This window comes from Leucopleurus acutus (assembly GCF_964270905.1).
Source record: "Leucopleurus acutus genome assembly, chromosome: 3".
Classification (NCBI taxonomy): domain Eukaryota; kingdom Metazoa; phylum Chordata; class Mammalia; order Artiodactyla; family Delphinidae; genus Leucopleurus; species Leucopleurus acutus.
In genome coordinates, this window is record NC_139145.1 from 157,955,441 (window position 1) to 157,974,035 (window position 18,595).

Genomic DNA, 18,595 nt, shown 5'->3' on the forward strand with positions numbered 1-18,595 from the left:
AGTTTCTAGATAACTGGACCTATAAATGTAAAATCTACTTCAAGTGTTAATGATCTGCTTTTAGGATTGTTTAAGTTACTCTGATAAAGGAACAGCAGTGCAAGAAAAATAATCATATTTAAATTAACTGTGAGATCTGACTGCATTTACTAATTCCAATTAAATAAACACTGATTCTTTCCTCAGCTTACACAGAATTCACATAAATACTTGGAGAAAATGTGAAGATTACAGTTCTTTTTATACATGTATAATATACTTCCATTATCCTAAAAATGTTATATACTATATAAGGCAAGAATCATTAATAAATTTATAGAAGCAAATTCCGTTCTCTGACTGGATGTAAGATCCCTTAACACACATTTATAATTACCACACGGGTAACATTAAAATGAAAAATATTCATTTTTTTAGGTATAAATACACTAAATCAAAAGCTCATTTTTGTTTAAATATTTTTCTTCAACTATATCATTTTTAAAAGTCCAATTTATAATGTTCAAAACAAGACCAATCAGCTACCTGTCAGTTATAAATACATTCCACATTTTTTCTTAGAGTACTCAGTAATCAAGTACTTCTATGTGTATCCATTTTGAGTCAGTTTTCAGAGAATCATACTTTAATCAGGAAATCTTAACTTTATAAATATATTCATAATATTGATTTTTTTTAATATTACTGTGCACACTAAATCTTGTATTTACAGGCTAATGAGATACTTTACTTCATGATGTGTCTCCAGGCTAATGGAGATATGTGAACTATTATGATCAAATTGTACATAATATTCTGTATTAAAAGAATCACCTATACATCCCTAAAAAAATCACTATATTTGCACTTTTCTTAAAAACTTACTTTTGCTCAAACATTATTTACAGAAGCTCAAACAACTTAAAACTAGATAATTTGTAATTTGTTTGATTGGATTTTAATTATGCTGCAGAAAGGATATGGAGAAGAAATCCAATAAAGAAAAGATAATTATTTCAAAATATATCTTTAATTTTGTTAGAAAATACAGTGAAACAATGAAAATGGCATTATTAAAACACAAACTTCAAAACAAGTTTCTCCAAATTAGTATATAGAACTTTGATTTGCAACAGAGAAGGTAGTTTGTGTTTTCAATAAAGGTATTTCTCATTAAATTTTCTTGCCTTTAAAATTCTTTACAAGAGAGTTGTTTCATTAATTATTAGAGAGTTTATGGCACGTTTTCTTTGCATAAGATATTTATTTAGGAAAGTACAACATAAAATGGCTCAATCAAAACTGTTTAGTATTTTTTTCTTTTCCTTCCTCCTCTTTTTTTACTGTTGTGGTACTCATGTACCTTCTGGCTGTTGATTCATCTATATTTTTATTTTTATATTCTTCCTAACATATCTGTTAGTTTCCTAGTCTAATTTTCTTTTTACTTTTTTTTTTTTTTTTTTTGTGGGCTCTTGGTTCATGAGCATGGGGTCAGGCCAAAGCTCCTGCAGTGGGACTTCTGAGTCTGAACCACTGGACTAACAGAGAACCTCAGACCTCAGGGAATATTCATCAGAGTGAATTCTCACAGAGTTCCTCATCTCAGCACCAAGACCCAGCTCTACCCAACAGCCTACACACCCCAGTGTTGGAAGCCTCAGGAACACAATCCCACTCATTTAAAAAAAAAAAAAACCAATGATACGGCAAAAAAATATGTCACAGATGAAGGAACAAGGTACAAACCTACAATACCAAATAAATGAAGAGGACATAAGCAATCTACCTGAAAAAGAATTCAGAGTAATGATAGTAAAGTTGACCCAGAATCTCAAAAATAGAATGGAGCCACGGATTGAGAAAATACAAGAAATATTTAAAAACGATCTAGAAGAACTAAAGAGCACACAAACAGAGATGAACAGCACAATAACTGAAATGAAAAATACACTAAAAGGAATCAGTAACAATAACTGAGGCAGAAGAACAAATAAGTGAGCTGGAAGATAAAATGGTGGAAATAACTGCAGAGGAGCAGAATAAAGAAAAGAGAATGAAAAGAATTGAAGACAATCTCAGAGACCTCTGGGACAACACTAAATGCACCAATATTGGAATCATAGGGGTCTCAGAAGAAGAGAAAAAGAAAGGGTCTGAGAAAATATTTGAAGACCTTATAGATGAGAACTTCCCAAACATGGGAAAGGAAATAGTCACCCAAGTCCAGCAAGCACACAGAGTTCCATACAGGATAAACCTTAGGAAACACACACCAAGACACATATTAATCAAATTAACAAAAATTAAATTCAAAGAAAAAATATTAAAAGCTGCAAGGGAAAAACAAAAAATAACATACAAAAGAATCTTCATAAGGTTATCAGCTGATTTTTCAGCAGAAACTGCAGGCCCAAAGGGAGTGGCAGGATATACTTAAAGTGATGAAAGAGAAAAACCTACAATCAAGATTACTCTACCCAGCAAGTATCTTATTCAGATTCGATGGAGAAGTCAAAAGCTTTTCAGACAAGCAAAAGCTAAGAGAATTCAGCACCTCCAAACCAGCTTTACAACAAGTCCTAAAGAAACTTCTCTAAGTGGGAAACACAAGAGAAAAAGACCCACAAAAACAAACACAGAACAATTAAGAAAATTGTAATAGGAACATACTTATCGATAATAACCTTGAATGTAAATGGATTAAATGCCCCAACCAAAAGACACAGACTGGCTGAATGGATACAAAAACAAGACCCATATATATGCTGTCTACAAGAGATGCACTTCAGACCTAGGGACACATACAGACTGAAACTGAAGGGATGGAAAAAATATTCCATGCAAATGGAAATCAAAAGAAAGCTGGAGTAGCAATACTCGTATCAGATAAAATAGACTTTAAAATAAAGACTGTTACAAGAGATAAGGAGGGACACTACATAATGATCAAAGGATCAGTCCAAGAAGAAGATATAACAATTATAAATATATATGCACCCAACTTGGGAGCACCTCAGTACATAAGGCAAATGCTAACAACCATGAAAGGAGAAATCGACAGTAACACAATAATAGTAGGGGACTTTAACACCCACTTACACCAATGGACAAATCATCCAAACAGAAAATAAATAAGTAAACACAAGCTTTAAATGACACAATAGACCAGATAGATCTAATTGATATTTATAGAATATTCCACCCAAAAGTGACAGAATACACTTCTCAAGTGCACATGGAACATTCTCCAGGATAGATCACATCTTGGGTCACAAATCATGCCTTGGAAAATTCATGAAAATTGAAATTATATCAAGCATCTTTTCTGACCACAACACTGTGAGATTGGAAATCAATTACAGGAAAAAAACTGTACAAAACATAAATACATAGAGGCTAAACAGTGAGCTACTAAATAACCAAGAGATCACTGAAGAAATCAAAAAAGAAATAAAAAAAATACATAGAAACAAATGACAATGAAAACATGATGACCCAAACGACCCAGCAATCCCACTACTTGGCATATGCCCTGAGAAAACCATAATTCAAAAAGCGTCATGTACCACAATGTTCATTGCAGCTCTATTTACAATAGCCAGGACATGGAAGCAACCTAAGAGGCATCGACAGATGAATGGATAAAGAAGATGTGGCACATATATACAATGGAATATTACTCAGCCATAAAAAGAAATGAAAGTGAGTTATTTGTAGTGAGGTGGATGGGCCTAGAGTCTGTAATACTGAGTGAAGTAAATCAGAAAGAGAGAAAAAAATACTGTATGCTCACACATATATATGGAATCTAAAAAAAAAAAAAGTGGTGATGAAGAACCTAGGGGCAAGATGGGAATAAACACACAAACTTATTAGAGAATGGACTTGAGGACAAGGGGAGGGGGAAGGGTAACCTGTGACAAAGTGAGGGAGTGGCGTGGACATATATACACTACCAAGTGTAAAACAGATAGCTAGTGGGAAGCAGCTGTATAGCACAGAGAGATCAGCTCAGTGCTTTGTGACCACCTAGCAAGGTGGGATAGGGAGGGTGGGAGGGAGGGAGATGCAAGAGGGAAGAGATATGGGGATATATGTATATGTATAGCTGATTCACTTTGTTATAAACAGAAACTAGCACACCACTGTAAGGAATTATACACCAATAAAGATGTTAAAAAAAAAAACCTATGGGAGACAGCAAAAGCAGTTCTAAGAGGAGTTTTATAGAAATACAATCTCACCTCAAGAAACAAGAAAAATCTCAAATAAACAATCTAACCCTACACTTAAAAAACTAGAGAAAGAAGAACTAAGAAACCCAAAGTCAGTAGAAGGAAAGAAATCATAAAGACCAGAGCAGAAATAAATGAAATAGAAACAAAGAAAACAATAACAAAAATCAATAAAACTAAAAGCTGGTTCTTTGCGAAGATAAACAAAATTGATAAGCCCTTAGCTAGACTCATCAAGAAAAAAAGGGGGAGGACACAAATCAATAAAATTAGAAATGTAAAAGGAGAAATCACAACTGACACTGCAGAAATACAAGGGATTATAAGAGACTACTACAAACAACTATATGCCAATAAAATGGACAACCACGAAGAAATGGACAAATTCTTGGAAAGGTAAAATTTTCCAAGACTGAATCAGGAAGAATTAGAAAATATAAACAGACCTATCACAAGTAATGAAATTGAAACCATAATTAAAATCTTCCAACAAACAAAAGTTTAGGACTAGATGGCTCCACAGGTGAATTCTGTCAAACATTTAGAGAAGAGCTAACACTGATCTTTCTCAAACTCCTCCAAAAAATGCAGAGGAAGGAACACTCCCAAAGTCATTCTATGAGGCCACCATCATCCTGATTCCAAAATCAGACAAAGATACTACAAAAAAAGAAAATTACAGACCAATATCACTGATGAACATAGATGCAAAAATCCTGAACAAAATACTAGCAAACAGAATCCAACAGCACATTAAAAGCATCACACACCATGATCAAGTAGGATTTATCCCAGGGATGCAAGGATTCTTCAATATATGCAAATCAATCAACAAATTAATGAATAAAAAAATATGATCATCTCAATAGATGCAGAAAAGGCTTTTGACAAAATTCAACACTGATTTATGATAAAAACTCTCTAGAAAATGGACATAGAGAGAAGCTACCTCAACATAATAAAGGCCATATATGACAAACCCACAGCAAGCATCACACTCAAGGGTGAAGAACTGAAAGCATTTCCACTAAGATCAGGAACAAGACAAGGATGTCCACTCTCCTCACTCTTATTCAACATAGGTTTGGAAGTCCTAGCCACAGAAGTCAGAGAAGAAAAAAAAAGGAATACAAATTGGAAAAGAAGAAGTAAAATTGTCACTGTTTGATGATGACAGGATACTATACATAGAAAATCCTAAAGATGCCATCAGAAAACTACTAGAACTAATCAATGAATTTGGTAAGGTTGCAGGATACAAAATTAATGTACAGAAATCTCTGGCATTCCTATATAGCAACAATGAAAAATCAGAAAGAGAAATTAAGGAAACACTCCCATTTACCATTGCAACAAAAAGAATAAAATACCTAGGAATAAACCTGCCTAAGGAGGCAAAAGATTTGTACTCAAAAAACTATAAAACACTATTGAGAGAAATCAAAGATGACATAAACAGATGGAGAAATATACCATGTTCTTGGATTGGAAGAATCAATATTGTGAAAATGACTATACTACCCAAAGCAATCTACAGATTCAGTGCAATCCCTATTAAACTACCAATGGCATTCTTCACAGAATTAGAACAAAAAATCTTACAATTCATATGGAAACACAAAAGACCCTGAATAGCCAAAGTAATCTTGAGAAAGAAAAATAGAGTTGGAGGAATCAGGCTCCCTGACCTCAAACTATGCTACAAAGCTACAGTAATCAAGACAGTATGGTACTGGCACAAAAACAGAAATATAGATCAATCGTACAAGATAGAATGCCCAGAGATAAACCCACGCACATGTGGGCACCTAATTTACGACAAAGGAGGCAAGAACATACAATGGAGAAAAGACAACCTCTTCAATAAGTGGTGCTGGGGAAACTGGACAGCTACATGTAAAAGAATGAAATTAGAACACTACCTAACACCATACACAAAAATAAACTCCAAATGGATTAAAGACTTAAATTAAGTCTTAATCTAAGACTTTAAATGTAAGACCAGACACTGTAAAACTCTTAGAGGAAAACATAGGTAAAGCATTCTTTGACATAAACCACAGGAAGATCTTTCTTGACCTACCTCCTAGAGTAATGGAAATAAAAACAAAAATAAACAAATGGGACTTTAAAACTTTTGCACAGCAAAGGAAACCATAGACAAGACAAAAAGACAACACTCAGAATGGGAGAAAATATTTGCAAATGAAACAACAGACAAAGGATTACTCTCCAAAATATACAAACAGCTCATGGAGTTCAGTATCAAAAAAACAAACAATCCAGTTAAAATTTGGGCAGAAGACCTCAACAAACATTTCACCAAGGAAGAAATACAGATGGCCAAGAGGCACATGAAAAGATGCTCAACATCACTAATTATTAGAGAAGCACAAATCAAAACTACAATGAAGTATCACCTCACACTGGTCAGAATGACCATTATCAAAAAATCTAGAAGCAATAAATGCTGGAAAAGGTGTAGTGAAAAGTGAACCCTCCTGCACTGTTGGTGGGAACGTAAATTGATACAACCACTGTGGAAAACAGTATGGAGGTTCCTTAAAAAACTAAAAATAGAACTACCATATAACCCAGCAATCCCACTACTGGACATATACCCTGAGAAAACCATAATTCAAAAAGAGACATGTACCACAATGTTCATTGCAGTACTATTTACAATAACCAGGACATGAAACCAACCTAAGTGTCCATTGACAGATGAATGGATAAAGAAGCTGTGGCACATATATACAATGGAATATTACTCGGCCATAAAAAGGAACAAAATTGAGTTATTTGTAGTGAGGTGGATGGATTTAGAGTCTGTTTTACAGAGTGAAGTAAGTCAGAAAGAGAAAAACAAATAGTGTATGCTAACACATATATATGGAATGTAAAATTAAAGAAAAAGGTACTGATGAACCTAGTTGCAGGGCAGGAATAAAGAGGTAGACATAGAAAATGGACTTGAGGACACGGGGTGGGAAGGAGAAGCTGGGGCGAAGTGAGAGTAGCATCGACATATATACAGTACCGAATGTAAAATAGTTGGCTGGTGGGAAGCAGCAGCATAGCACAGGGACATCAGCTTGGTGCTTTGCAATGATCTAGAGGGGTGGGATAGGGAGGATGGGAGGGAGACTTAAGAGGGAAGGGATATGGGGGTATATGTATGCGTATGGCTGATTCGCCTTGTTGTGCAACAGAAACTAACACAGTATTGTGAAGCAATTATACTCCAATAAATATCTATTTTTTAAAAAAATGTTTAGTCTAGGGACTTCTCTGGTGGTCCAGTGGTTAAGACTTTGCCTTCCAATGAAGGGGGTGCGGGTTTGATTCCTGATCAGGGAGCTAAGGTCCCACATGCCTCATGGCCAAAAAAAAAAAAACATAAAACAGGAGCAGTATTTTAACAAATTCAATAAAGACCTTAACTGTGGGCCACGTCAAAAAAAAATATATTAAAAAAACCCAAAACTCTTTAGTCTATTTTTTGTTACATTTATCAATTGAATATATGACTTTAATATTCTCTTTTTTACATGTGTTTTACATATATGTGCTTATTACTACAAATTGTAAGTATTTTTACAAATACTGTTGCACAAAGAAAAAATCTACTAAGTCAGAATTGGTTTCAGCTGCATAGAATAGAAATCCAGCTATAACCTCATGTCAGCAAGCCATGGAAAAGATGAAGGAAAAAAAAATGGGAGAGATGAAAGAAAATCAGCAAAAAGTACATACCAGATGAGTCTGTCCATTTAAAAATGCTTTCCTAAAAGCTCCAAAAGGTTTCTTCCATGTTTATCTTATTAGTCAAATGGAATCCCAAGTCTACCTTGTCGCCAAGATATTTTGGGGAGGTGAGCATTTTAATTAGGCATACTGCTAGCCAAGATACAGCTCATTGATAATAGATTCTATTAATATGGAATGATTCTATTAATAAGAAGACAGAGGAAATGGATATTAGATAGGCTACTAGCAGTGACTGCCACACTCATTATCGACTTTGCAACCAGATCCCAAAACGCTAACAAAGATATAGATTGCTAAAAATAGCAGTTCAAGTACTTCAGTGGAATCAAAGATAGCAGATCTCACTGTCTTTTATGATTTAATGTTCTGTAGTAATTATTTACTGAAAGCTGCAGCAAGTAAATGTGGGAAATGCAGAGTGTGGAGTCACTTACAACTGCCTTTTTACTCCCTATCTTCTAGCTATGGTTATTCAATATGTCTCGGCAGTGATTTTTTTTTTTTAATTTATACAATGGGAGAAATTTTAAAGTGAGCACATTATTTTGCATAGAGACAATTGTCGTATGACTTCCCATTTTTTTCAAAATTCACGTAATCAATAATGATTTTTAATGACCGAATAAAATATTCAGGAAAAAGAAAAACTGTTGATGAATATTCCTTGATTAATTCTTTTTATTTTATTTATCAGTATTACTGATAATGTAAGTAAACAATTGAAAGTGAACAATTCATTGATTTTAAGAACTACTGCAGGGGCTTCCCTGGTGGCGCAGTGGTTGAGAGTCCGCCTGCCGATGCAGGGGGCTCGGGTTCGTGCCCCGGTCTGGGAAGATCCCACATGCCACGGAGCAGCTGGGCCCGTGAGACATGGCCGCTGAGCCTGTGCGTCCGGAGCCTGTCCTCTGCAACGGGAGAGGCCACAACAGTGAGAGGCCCGCGTACCGAAAAAAAAAAAAAAAAAACTACTGCAGGCTTTGAGTAAATATTCAATAGAGTGTAAATATACTTTTATAGCTGAAGAATATAGTGAAACAAATTGCATATTGACTGTGTTGATATGTATGGCAGGTAAAACATTTTTGTATTATTCCAGCCATCACTTAAAGATTGAATGCAATATTCTTTGTTTCTTTTACATGACAAAGATGTGAGCATCTTTCTGGATGCTGCAATATTAACAATCAGTAACAGCTATCACATTATAATTGGAGAATGAATCAGCAATAATTGTGTCACCTTACACCTAGAAACAATCATGGAGACAGACTGATTCTGAGTTGCTATAGCAGGAATCAAGGGGTTTAGTCTAGCTCATTGCTTTTTGGTCTAGGTTAACCAGGTAAAGTGACCGCCCATGTCTAGTTCTCTAGCTCTCTCTGGAACTTATACATACCCCTTGATCTATTTTGTTCTGCAGAGATAATTTGATCTCAGACAGATCCCAGTCCCAGTATTCCATGTGTCTTTTATAGAGTACACATAGATGTTGGCTTAGCCTATCAAATGTGAGCATATAAGCCCAGAAGAACATTAGGCATAAGAAGAGGCAGAAGGCAAGAGTTTAACCATGACTAAACCTCAGGAATATTAAGAGCACACTGGCTCCAACAAAACTAGAAGCAAGAATGTAGGCACAAAGGGTTGGAAGGAAATAATAGCTAACCCTTAAGAGTGCTTACTTTTTATACTGTAATAAACTCTTTTCCTTTACTATCTTATCTAATCATCACAACCGCCACTATTATCCCCATCTTACACAAAAGAAATTAACTATTTTGCCCGAGGGCATAGCACCAAATTTAGGCAACTAAGTTCCAAAGTCTGTGCTTTTAAAGGATATTCTATATCTACCTAAAAATAGAAAATAAATAAAACAATTAAATTAAAATGGAAGCTTTCAACTATTGCTGAGGTTACTGCTTTGAGAGAAACACTGATAGATTAACCTATCCACGTTTATGACTGGAAAATTACATAGCAGGTGGGCACCTATAGGCTAGACTAGCGGTTCCAAAGAGATGCCTTTAACTGATACTGTTCACTAATAGTAAAATTTATCACAGACGTTATGGAAGACATTTAATGGCTACAGTCTTCTTAGAGACACATTCTGGGAATATATGTTTCTGGCTGCTGCAGTTCTTCTCAGATCAAATCATATTTCTTGTGAAAATAGTGTAGCGTTAACTGATGGAGCATAAACCTGAAGGGATAGTTCAATGGGTTTGTATTCTGAAATGAAAAAAAGAAGTCAGTTTTATTTGCTCTTAGACTCAGGTTTTGAATCAAATAATATTAGATGCATTGGGAATGTTAGAAGAGACTGCCTCAAGTTTGCGTTTTAAATGTCCATGCTTCATTTTTAAGACCAGGATAAAAGTATGTGACCAAAAAAAGCATCTAGAGGTTATTGAACAATTTCCTCGTGGTGGAACAATATGTTGACATTAATTGATATTTGAAGAACTGATGAATCTCAGCTAAGAAAACATAGTAAATAAAAGTTAGTTTGTAAAAAATAAAATAAAAAAGAAAGAAATCAATGACTGCTATTGCTTTAATAAAGGATTCCCTGCAAGTATCCTGCTGCAAAGTGTAAATGGGAGAAGCACTTCAAATCTGAGCACCTTGAAGGGAACTAGAGGACCCTTAAGACTCTTTTTAAGATTGTTTCAGTATTTAATTGACTAGGTGTGGTGCTTCCAACAACGTTTTAGGTGTGTGTTAAATGTAGTGAAAATCAGTTTCTTCTTTATATGTGTCATATTTTGAAGGAAGAAATCTTTTAACTTACCGTAAGAGGGAAGAGAACAAGAAAAGGCAGAGGATATTGGGCTGGGTAATGTACAAAAGGGTGGATTAACTTCTCAGGAGACCAACAGTGGTTCACCAAGGATATTCATTGTAATGTCACAAGAGAATAGATGGTTCTTATATGTTTAAATTTTCTTTCATGTGAGAAACCATTTTACTACTAGTCTTCTTGAAATGCTGACCCTGGAAATATTTTGTACAGACTTAATATCAATGAAATTTTACTCAGAAAATTGCAAATAATAAGTAAGCTGGTTTTCCTGATATTTTGGAGAAATACTTTAAAAATAATTAATGTATGACTTGATGCTAAAGTTATTAATGACACAAAATTATTAGGCCTTATTTTAAGCAGGAAATGATTTGTGTCCTATGTGCTACATAAAATCAACTTGAGATATAATATGCAAGAGAATATTAATGTTGGTACTAATAGTAAAAATTACCCATGATTTTGGGAGAAGGTCTAGAATTGCATTATCATTGGGGTGTATGTATGTATATATATATATCTATATACATAGATATATATATATATATTAATTTTGAAAGCTTAAATTTACTCCAGATTTACTAAAACAGATACTCTGAAGCTTTGTTCTTTCCTTTACTGACTGTTGTTCCTCTATATCACTAACTGTTTTGTTTTTGCTGTGTATGTAGGTGGTGCTTATTATAATTAAATGCATAGGTCACTGAGGAGGAAAATTAACAGTTATATAAGGCACTAAGAAGAAAGTAAGGAGAAGGGAGAATTTATACCTCAATACTGAAGTTCATTTTTGTCTACTTCACACATAATTCCTGGCTTTATATTATAACTTCAGTCTACCAGATTGAAAGAGTCAAAAACAAGAGCAGTCTTTTAAAAAACATTTTTATGGCAACTTTTCCTGCTAAGGAAGTATATCCACAGCCCTCAAATCACTTCATATCATGTAATAACTTTTAAAACTCTTATCCTAAAATTGAAAACTATATTGCAAAGTGTGAAATTACTGTAGACTTTATGAATATTTTTAAATAACAGATACATTACTTAATATATAGTCTATTTGCTTTGGAACATATGGATTTATTTGGTTTACCTAGTTGCAGGGAAAAAAGAAACAACTATTAAAAATACATGTATTACTGACATTTTCATAACTGTCATGAGAAAGAGAGATTCTTGTCCACATGAAAAAGGAAAGTAAAATTTTACTCATTGAACCAATTATACTCAACTATTTATTGTGTGTAAAAGTGTAGGGAAAAGGAGCTGAACATCTTCTTTCTATATGCAGGTGACATAATTCCAGTTATATCATGGCATTTCTAGCTATTTGTCACAGCGTTCCATGGAGAAATATCATTTTTAGACTTATCCATCATTATTTACTTCAAAAGTATATAATGTATAGTAGACTATTTATGGGTAAGATAAATTACATTGTAGCTTTAATTTCTCAGGTTTACAACTCTCACTTGTGACATAGAAGATGAAGAGATTTGACATCCATTTCAAGCATGTAACTATAATTTCATAAAATTTTATGTTCCACAATATATAATGTGCGATAAAAGATGTGAAGTGCAGAAAATACTCACCATTAACTACTTCTTCGTGACCACATGTATGGGCCTTTAAAATAGGGTAAAATCTTGGGGGAAAATGTTTTTTGTTGTTGTTGTTGCAAAACTTCCAAAATAGATTAGAGTAAAATTAAAAATAAAATAAGACAGCATGTGCATTATTAGACTAAGTCAGGATACCTGAGTCTTGTTTCTAGCCTCTCAACTGTCGAGCTGCAAAATATTGAACAAATATTTTAATATCCCAAACCCCAGGCTCTCATTCTCATCACAAAGGAGGAAAAGATTATTAATGATGTCAAAGAAAACAATATCTATAAAATAATTAGTATACTTATATAAATTACTCAAATAGAAAACATTAATATAATTATTAATAATCAAAAGATCCCATTTCCTTTGATTTATATTGTTCTCTACACACGTACCCAAGTCTGATAATAAAGCTTATGTCTACTAATTTCACTCCATGTTATTTTTCCTGTGTTGCTAATGGAGCTTGAAATTGATGTAGTCCTTTTGAATTTCAACATAGATCTAGTCTCAGTCCCTGATAATTTTTGTTGGTACTGACTTTTTCTTCATATAAATTCACTAACACATTTATGCATGAAATTATAATGAAATACATTTAATGTAATTTATCTTATCTGAAGCCATCAGGAAATTAAGGTTCTTTTACTTGTGCGTTAAATTTTATAGGCACAGAATATTTTAATGTATTAATTATTATTAGGCTGCTTTCATGAGTCATCTGGCCCCAAAAGAGTGGCAGATAATTTCACTTGGTGTAATGAAAAAAACACTGGGAAGAGAGTTGGATAACCCAGATTCTATTCTGATTTCTGTAATTAACTCCATGATATTGAGGAAATCACTTAGCCTTTCTGATTCTCAATTTCCTCAACTGTGAAATGAAGCAATTGAAACAACGTTCTCTAAGGTAATTTCCAGTTCCAAAGGCCTGATTTTATGTTGTGACAGAGCCATGCATTGAGGCTAATTTTTTCTTTTCTTTTTAAAGGTATATCTCCTTCTTCACCAATTGAAATTACACTAAATATTTTTCGAATAGCTGATCCCAAGTATTATTTAGTTTAAGAGTTGCCTATGATGAACACAGCTGGGAAACAGCCAGAGTGGTTGGTTTCTCCAGTCAAGAAGTTATGCAGTGGTTTGGACTGGTGAGTTCAAGAGTCATGGTAGAAATAGTTCTAGGACATGAAAAAGCTTAAACCTCAAGTAGAATGCCTTTAAAAAAATTTTATATGTGAACTGATATCTATATATCTGAGCTGACTGCTCAAATGCATTTTTTTTTTGGTATGCGGGCCTCTCACTGTTGTGACCTCTCCCTTTGCGGAGCACAGGCTCTGGACACGCCGGCTCAGCGGCCATGGCTCACGGGCCCAGCCGCTCTGCGGCATGGGGGATCTTCCCGGACCGGGGCACGAACCCGTGTGCCCTGCATCAGCAGGTGGACTTTCAACCACTGCGCCACCAGGGAAGCCTTCAAATGCCTTTTTATTCTTCTTTCTATGAACAGGGCCAATAAGTTTCAAGCATCATTAACAGCAATGGTGTACTCAAAACCAACAAATGATATGCCGAGTTCTCAGAGAAGGCTTCAGGATATAAAATGAGTGGCAACTTTGTCATATCTGCAAGCATAAAAGTATCACAGAAGCAAAGGACTCAGTGTTTAATAAGGCAATGAATTAAGCCTATTTTAAACTAAAATACATCATTATTTGTATGTGAACAGAATCAAAACTTGGAATTAAAGAAACATTACGTTCAACACAAAGTGTTTCCTGCCCCACAATGGTGGAGAATCTGCTTGGGCAGCAGCTAAATTGTGGTATCCTAAAGGTTCAAGCAGAGAATTTCAAAAGCATTCTGTGCATTGTTACAAGTTTTCCAGATGTACGCATGATTCTGGATCGGGGAAAGGAACTGGGGAGAAACTGTGGACCCTGACCCTGTCTCATTCAACATATTCTGCATAGTGATGTAGCTGCTAAGCTTTCTTTAAAAAAAAATCCCATATTAAAAATAAATGCTTAGAACAGTTGGCTTAGAGAATACTCATAAGAACATGATAAAATTAATGAATCTAAGCATTTGATTAAAGTTTAATTAATGGTCATTATTTGAATGGCAAGTGGAGCAGAGGCCTTCGCCACCATGTGAGTGTCTGTACATAAGGGGATAGCACGTTTCATCTGACTTCACACAATGATTTATATGATGACAGCTCTGCTCTCGGTCCTGAGCTCACCACACACCAGATCAACTACCCAGATTTCCCACATTATAAAGTTAAGATTGGCAGACATTTTACTCTGACTTAATACAAGAAACAGTCATTTTAAACCATATAAAGGATGAAAAATTAGCAACAATAAAATCTTTTGCAGTTTTTTTGCTGACCTTGCTGTAGAACATCAGATCCTCTATCCATGTTGATCTTTGGGGACTTACTGATGGATTTGCCCCCAGATCTGTGGAATGCAGTCAGTATTCAATAAGTGCTTATGGTATGGAAAAAGAAGGTGGGTGGTTCTGATTTGGGGTCAGTTAGACAGGATTTTTTTTTAATACCTGGAAAAACCAAATTCAGAGTAGGAGATTTATAGGTTCATTCTACATGGAAAAGTCTGAATGATTCCTGGAATTGACACGATGGTGTCAGAATGACTCCCTCTCTCCTTTCCTTGTTTCTCTCATCTCAGTTTTCCTTTGTGTGTAGACTTTGTTTTCTTCTGTTTTCGAGGTGTCTCCGTTATTGTCCAGCATGTAGAGTGAGATGGAGAACTATCTTAATAGTCAAGCAGGGACTTCTTTGACCGGAAAGGCAGATTCTTACTAACATTGAGCAGATCTGAGATCTGAGGTCTCTGCCCATAGAATGGCCAAAGGGACAAAATGCAGTACTTAACAACATCACTAGATTCACACAGGGGATTGGTACAGGATCACTTATACAAAGGAAGCAGCAAATGTGTTTACTAGAAATAATAAAGATATTGGTAGGAAAAATTAAACAAGCAAACAAATTCAATAATGTGTTAGAAAATTGGAGCACATAACCAAGAAATCAAAATTATCTCTTTAATTGAAAGTCACGACTTACTTTTTAAAACTAAATAACAATAATATTTGATTTCTGTAATTATCTACATGTATCAGTTTTCTCTTGCTGCATCACAAATTCCCACAAACTTAGCAGCTTAAGACAACACCTATTTATTAACTCACCGTTCTGCAGGGAGAAATCTAACACAGCATGACTGGGTTCTCTGCTCAGGGTCTCACAAGGTTGAAACCAAGGTGTCAGCAGGGTAGAATTGATTTCCTTGCTATTGTAGAACTGAGGTGTCTTCATACAGCTAGCAGTGACGTGGGGACTGCCCTCAACTCCCTTCTGTGTTAGCAATTTTCAACATGGGTATTTGTTTTCTTCCAAGCCATCTGAAGTATGTGTCTCTAACTTCCTTTTTCTACACCTAGGAAAAGACCCTTCTGCTTTCAAAGATCACATGTGATTAGATCAGGCTCACCAAACATAAAGTAACCTTAAGGGTTAAGTCCATAGTCTTCCCAGTCCCGGGAATTTTACAGGGAATGTACACCAAGGGGAGAGAAACCTTAGGCAGTATAGTAGAATCCTGCCTATCACACCATATATGTTGGAGTTCAATCATAATTTAGAATTAAGGCTTGATTTGGATTCAGTTCTGTATTATTTATGATCTAAAATAATACAGTGAAGTATGATCGGACCCTGGTTGATCTCAGAAATTCTGTCTATAACTTACCTTAATCAGCAATCAATGATATATGAAGAGAAAAATATTGTAACAAGCAGTGAAAGGAGATCAGTAAAATATATATTTTTAATTTAGGAAATAATGCAAATATACAGTCTATGGTATTCGTATGTCAGTTTCAGGAAAATGTGCTACAAACACACATACATACATGATTCCATGGAGTCTATGAGTTAGTAGGAAATTTTAATCACAAAGCAACTCAGTTTCTTCTGAAAAGTAATCAAACTTTGAGAGATTTATTCATTTAAGGTCTCAATCAATGTCAAATTAAACATCTGCCCTTATAATCCTGAATTCTTTGTTTTAAAAAAATTTGACCTGTAAAAATGCAATAGCTGAAATCAGTTTATTTCACTCAGGCACCCAATACTACGTATCTGCTAAGAAGCAGTCAAAATTGAGGTTCTAGTATCTGTGAAATCTGTGCTCATTTTTCTTTTTTTTTTGTTCTTTCCTTTTAAGGCTAAAGTCAAATTGGACCTATTGTCTCTTTGGTGGTTTCTAGGGAATCCTAGTAGCCCTAGTGGGAAGTGAATCCTGAGAATGATTCTTTCCTTAATGTGTTTATAATGAGAGCTTTAAAAAAAACATAGCTAACCTATACTTAGAAACAAGATGTAACCTATTGCATTTCTTACACAGAATAGTAACTCTATTTCTCTTTAACAAATTGAAATTTAACATCAAGGTTACTCATTTTTATACTTTTGGCAAAAAATAATATTTAAAGTATAAATTATCATGCAGATAAGATAATATTTATGGCACTGTTATAGGATATAAGACTGAGAGAGATGAATTCTTAACAGTAAATTTGACATAAAGCTTAACTCATGATACAAAGAAAGCAACCTATTTAAGTAATTGGATTTTTTTTTTGTATTGGTGATATTATACTTTCAAAATCCACTTAAAGTAGTTACTGTAAAGTGAGGAAAGGAAATAAAAGACTTCAATGAGATGGCTTTGTGCTTTAACACATAAAGCAATCCCCACAGTAATGCATGTTACAGAAAATGGGTCACCTTCAAACCACCCTTGAAAAAAAGCAGATAATATAATTTCAGATTGTGTTCTTAGAGTATTGTTTTAGAGTATGTACATCTACTTGACCTTTATTCATTTTGCAGAAATGTGCAAGCACATGAAAACATGTATAACTACCATCTCTTTCTCTTTCTTTCTCTCACATACAACATGTACACATGTCTAAACATCCTCCCACAAATTCCCATGTCTATTTGTGTGGTTATTAGTAAATTGTGACAAAGAAACCACAGGTGTTAATGACTATTTCTCTAATTAAACAGTTACTCCATTTCGTCTTTAACATAATTGATTTGTATATGTTTCAAAGCAAATTATAGTATAACCATGGGCAGAAACTCAGGAAAATAATTTTCATTGAAGAATTTCACTGATATAAAAGTTAACTATATTCTCTTCAACATAAATATTGTTCACAATTTTCTAGCTGACTATTAATTGTTCCAAATCTATAATTGACACAGCATATTATTTATATGATTTCTAACTATAAATGTAATATCACTTTGTACTTTAAGAAAACACAAATATAGCATTTTTAAAATTATACAGCATATGCTTACAAACATTTTCTATAGAAAATTAGGATTTGAGAGGCATGAAACTATAAAAAGAAACAGTATTTCCAATGGATATCTTTGTTGTTATGACACATAGTGTTCCCTAATGGACTCTGGACTCCTGTGTCTTTGAGAGCAAATACTACGTGATGTTCTCTAGAGCCTAGTGCAATCACTAGTGGGCAGTCCAAAGCATTTTTGAATGAAGCCAATCTCAGGAATTCTTCCATAATAATGCAATTGGGTTTTGTTCCAACTGATGTCACAGAACACTTGGGTAGCTAGCATCTGTGGCTAAGCTAATTATGCTTACCAAATTAAAAGAAAGCTCCTTTGGTTTAAGTGCTAGTCGCATGGGATTAGACTACCTGATTGCAATATCAGCTTTGTGTCTTTCTGTGTGTGTCCCGAGCCAACTTGGCCTCTCTGTGCCTCAATTTCTATATCTCCCAGATGGGGATGATAATAGTAGGGTTGTACTCATATGGTTGTTTTGAGTATTAAAGTGTATAAAGTATATAAAGCCATTAGAAAATTGTATAGCCAAAAGTAGAAGCTTGATAGGGTTTCCTAACATTATTTTGTATCCAATTAGTTTTCTTGCACCTATTTACATAAATGGATATAAGTGAAGTGGAAACAAATATTGTTATCCTGGGCTTGTTTGGATGTAAATAGAGATAAATGAAGGGAAGTGGACATTATGAAGTTAAATTCTCTACAATATCCTCCATATTTTATGATACAAATATTAGAATCCACATTTTAC

General features: G+C 34.4%; 1 protein-coding gene across 5 annotated transcripts in view; it reads left to right on the forward strand.

Moving 5' to 3' along the window:
* Window positions 1-18,595, forward strand: part of CDH12 (cadherin 12) — a 678,773-nt gene that overhangs the window by 448,336 nt on the left and 211,842 nt on the right. The window contains exons 1-2 of one of the 5 annotated variants that reach the window (XM_082837424.1): window positions 12,349-12,424; window positions 13,408-13,567. The exons of 3 other annotated variants lie outside the window; for them this stretch is intronic. In XM_082837424.1, the coding sequence (XP_082693550.1) occupies window positions 13,550-13,567 (18 nt within the window). In that variant the 5' untranslated portion in view covers window positions 12,349-12,424; window positions 13,408-13,549. Of the gene's footprint in view, window positions 1-11,175; window positions 12,320-12,348; window positions 12,425-13,407; window positions 13,568-18,595 lie in introns of those variants that run through there. One more of the 5 variants, XM_082837423.1, reaches the window with a different exon arrangement.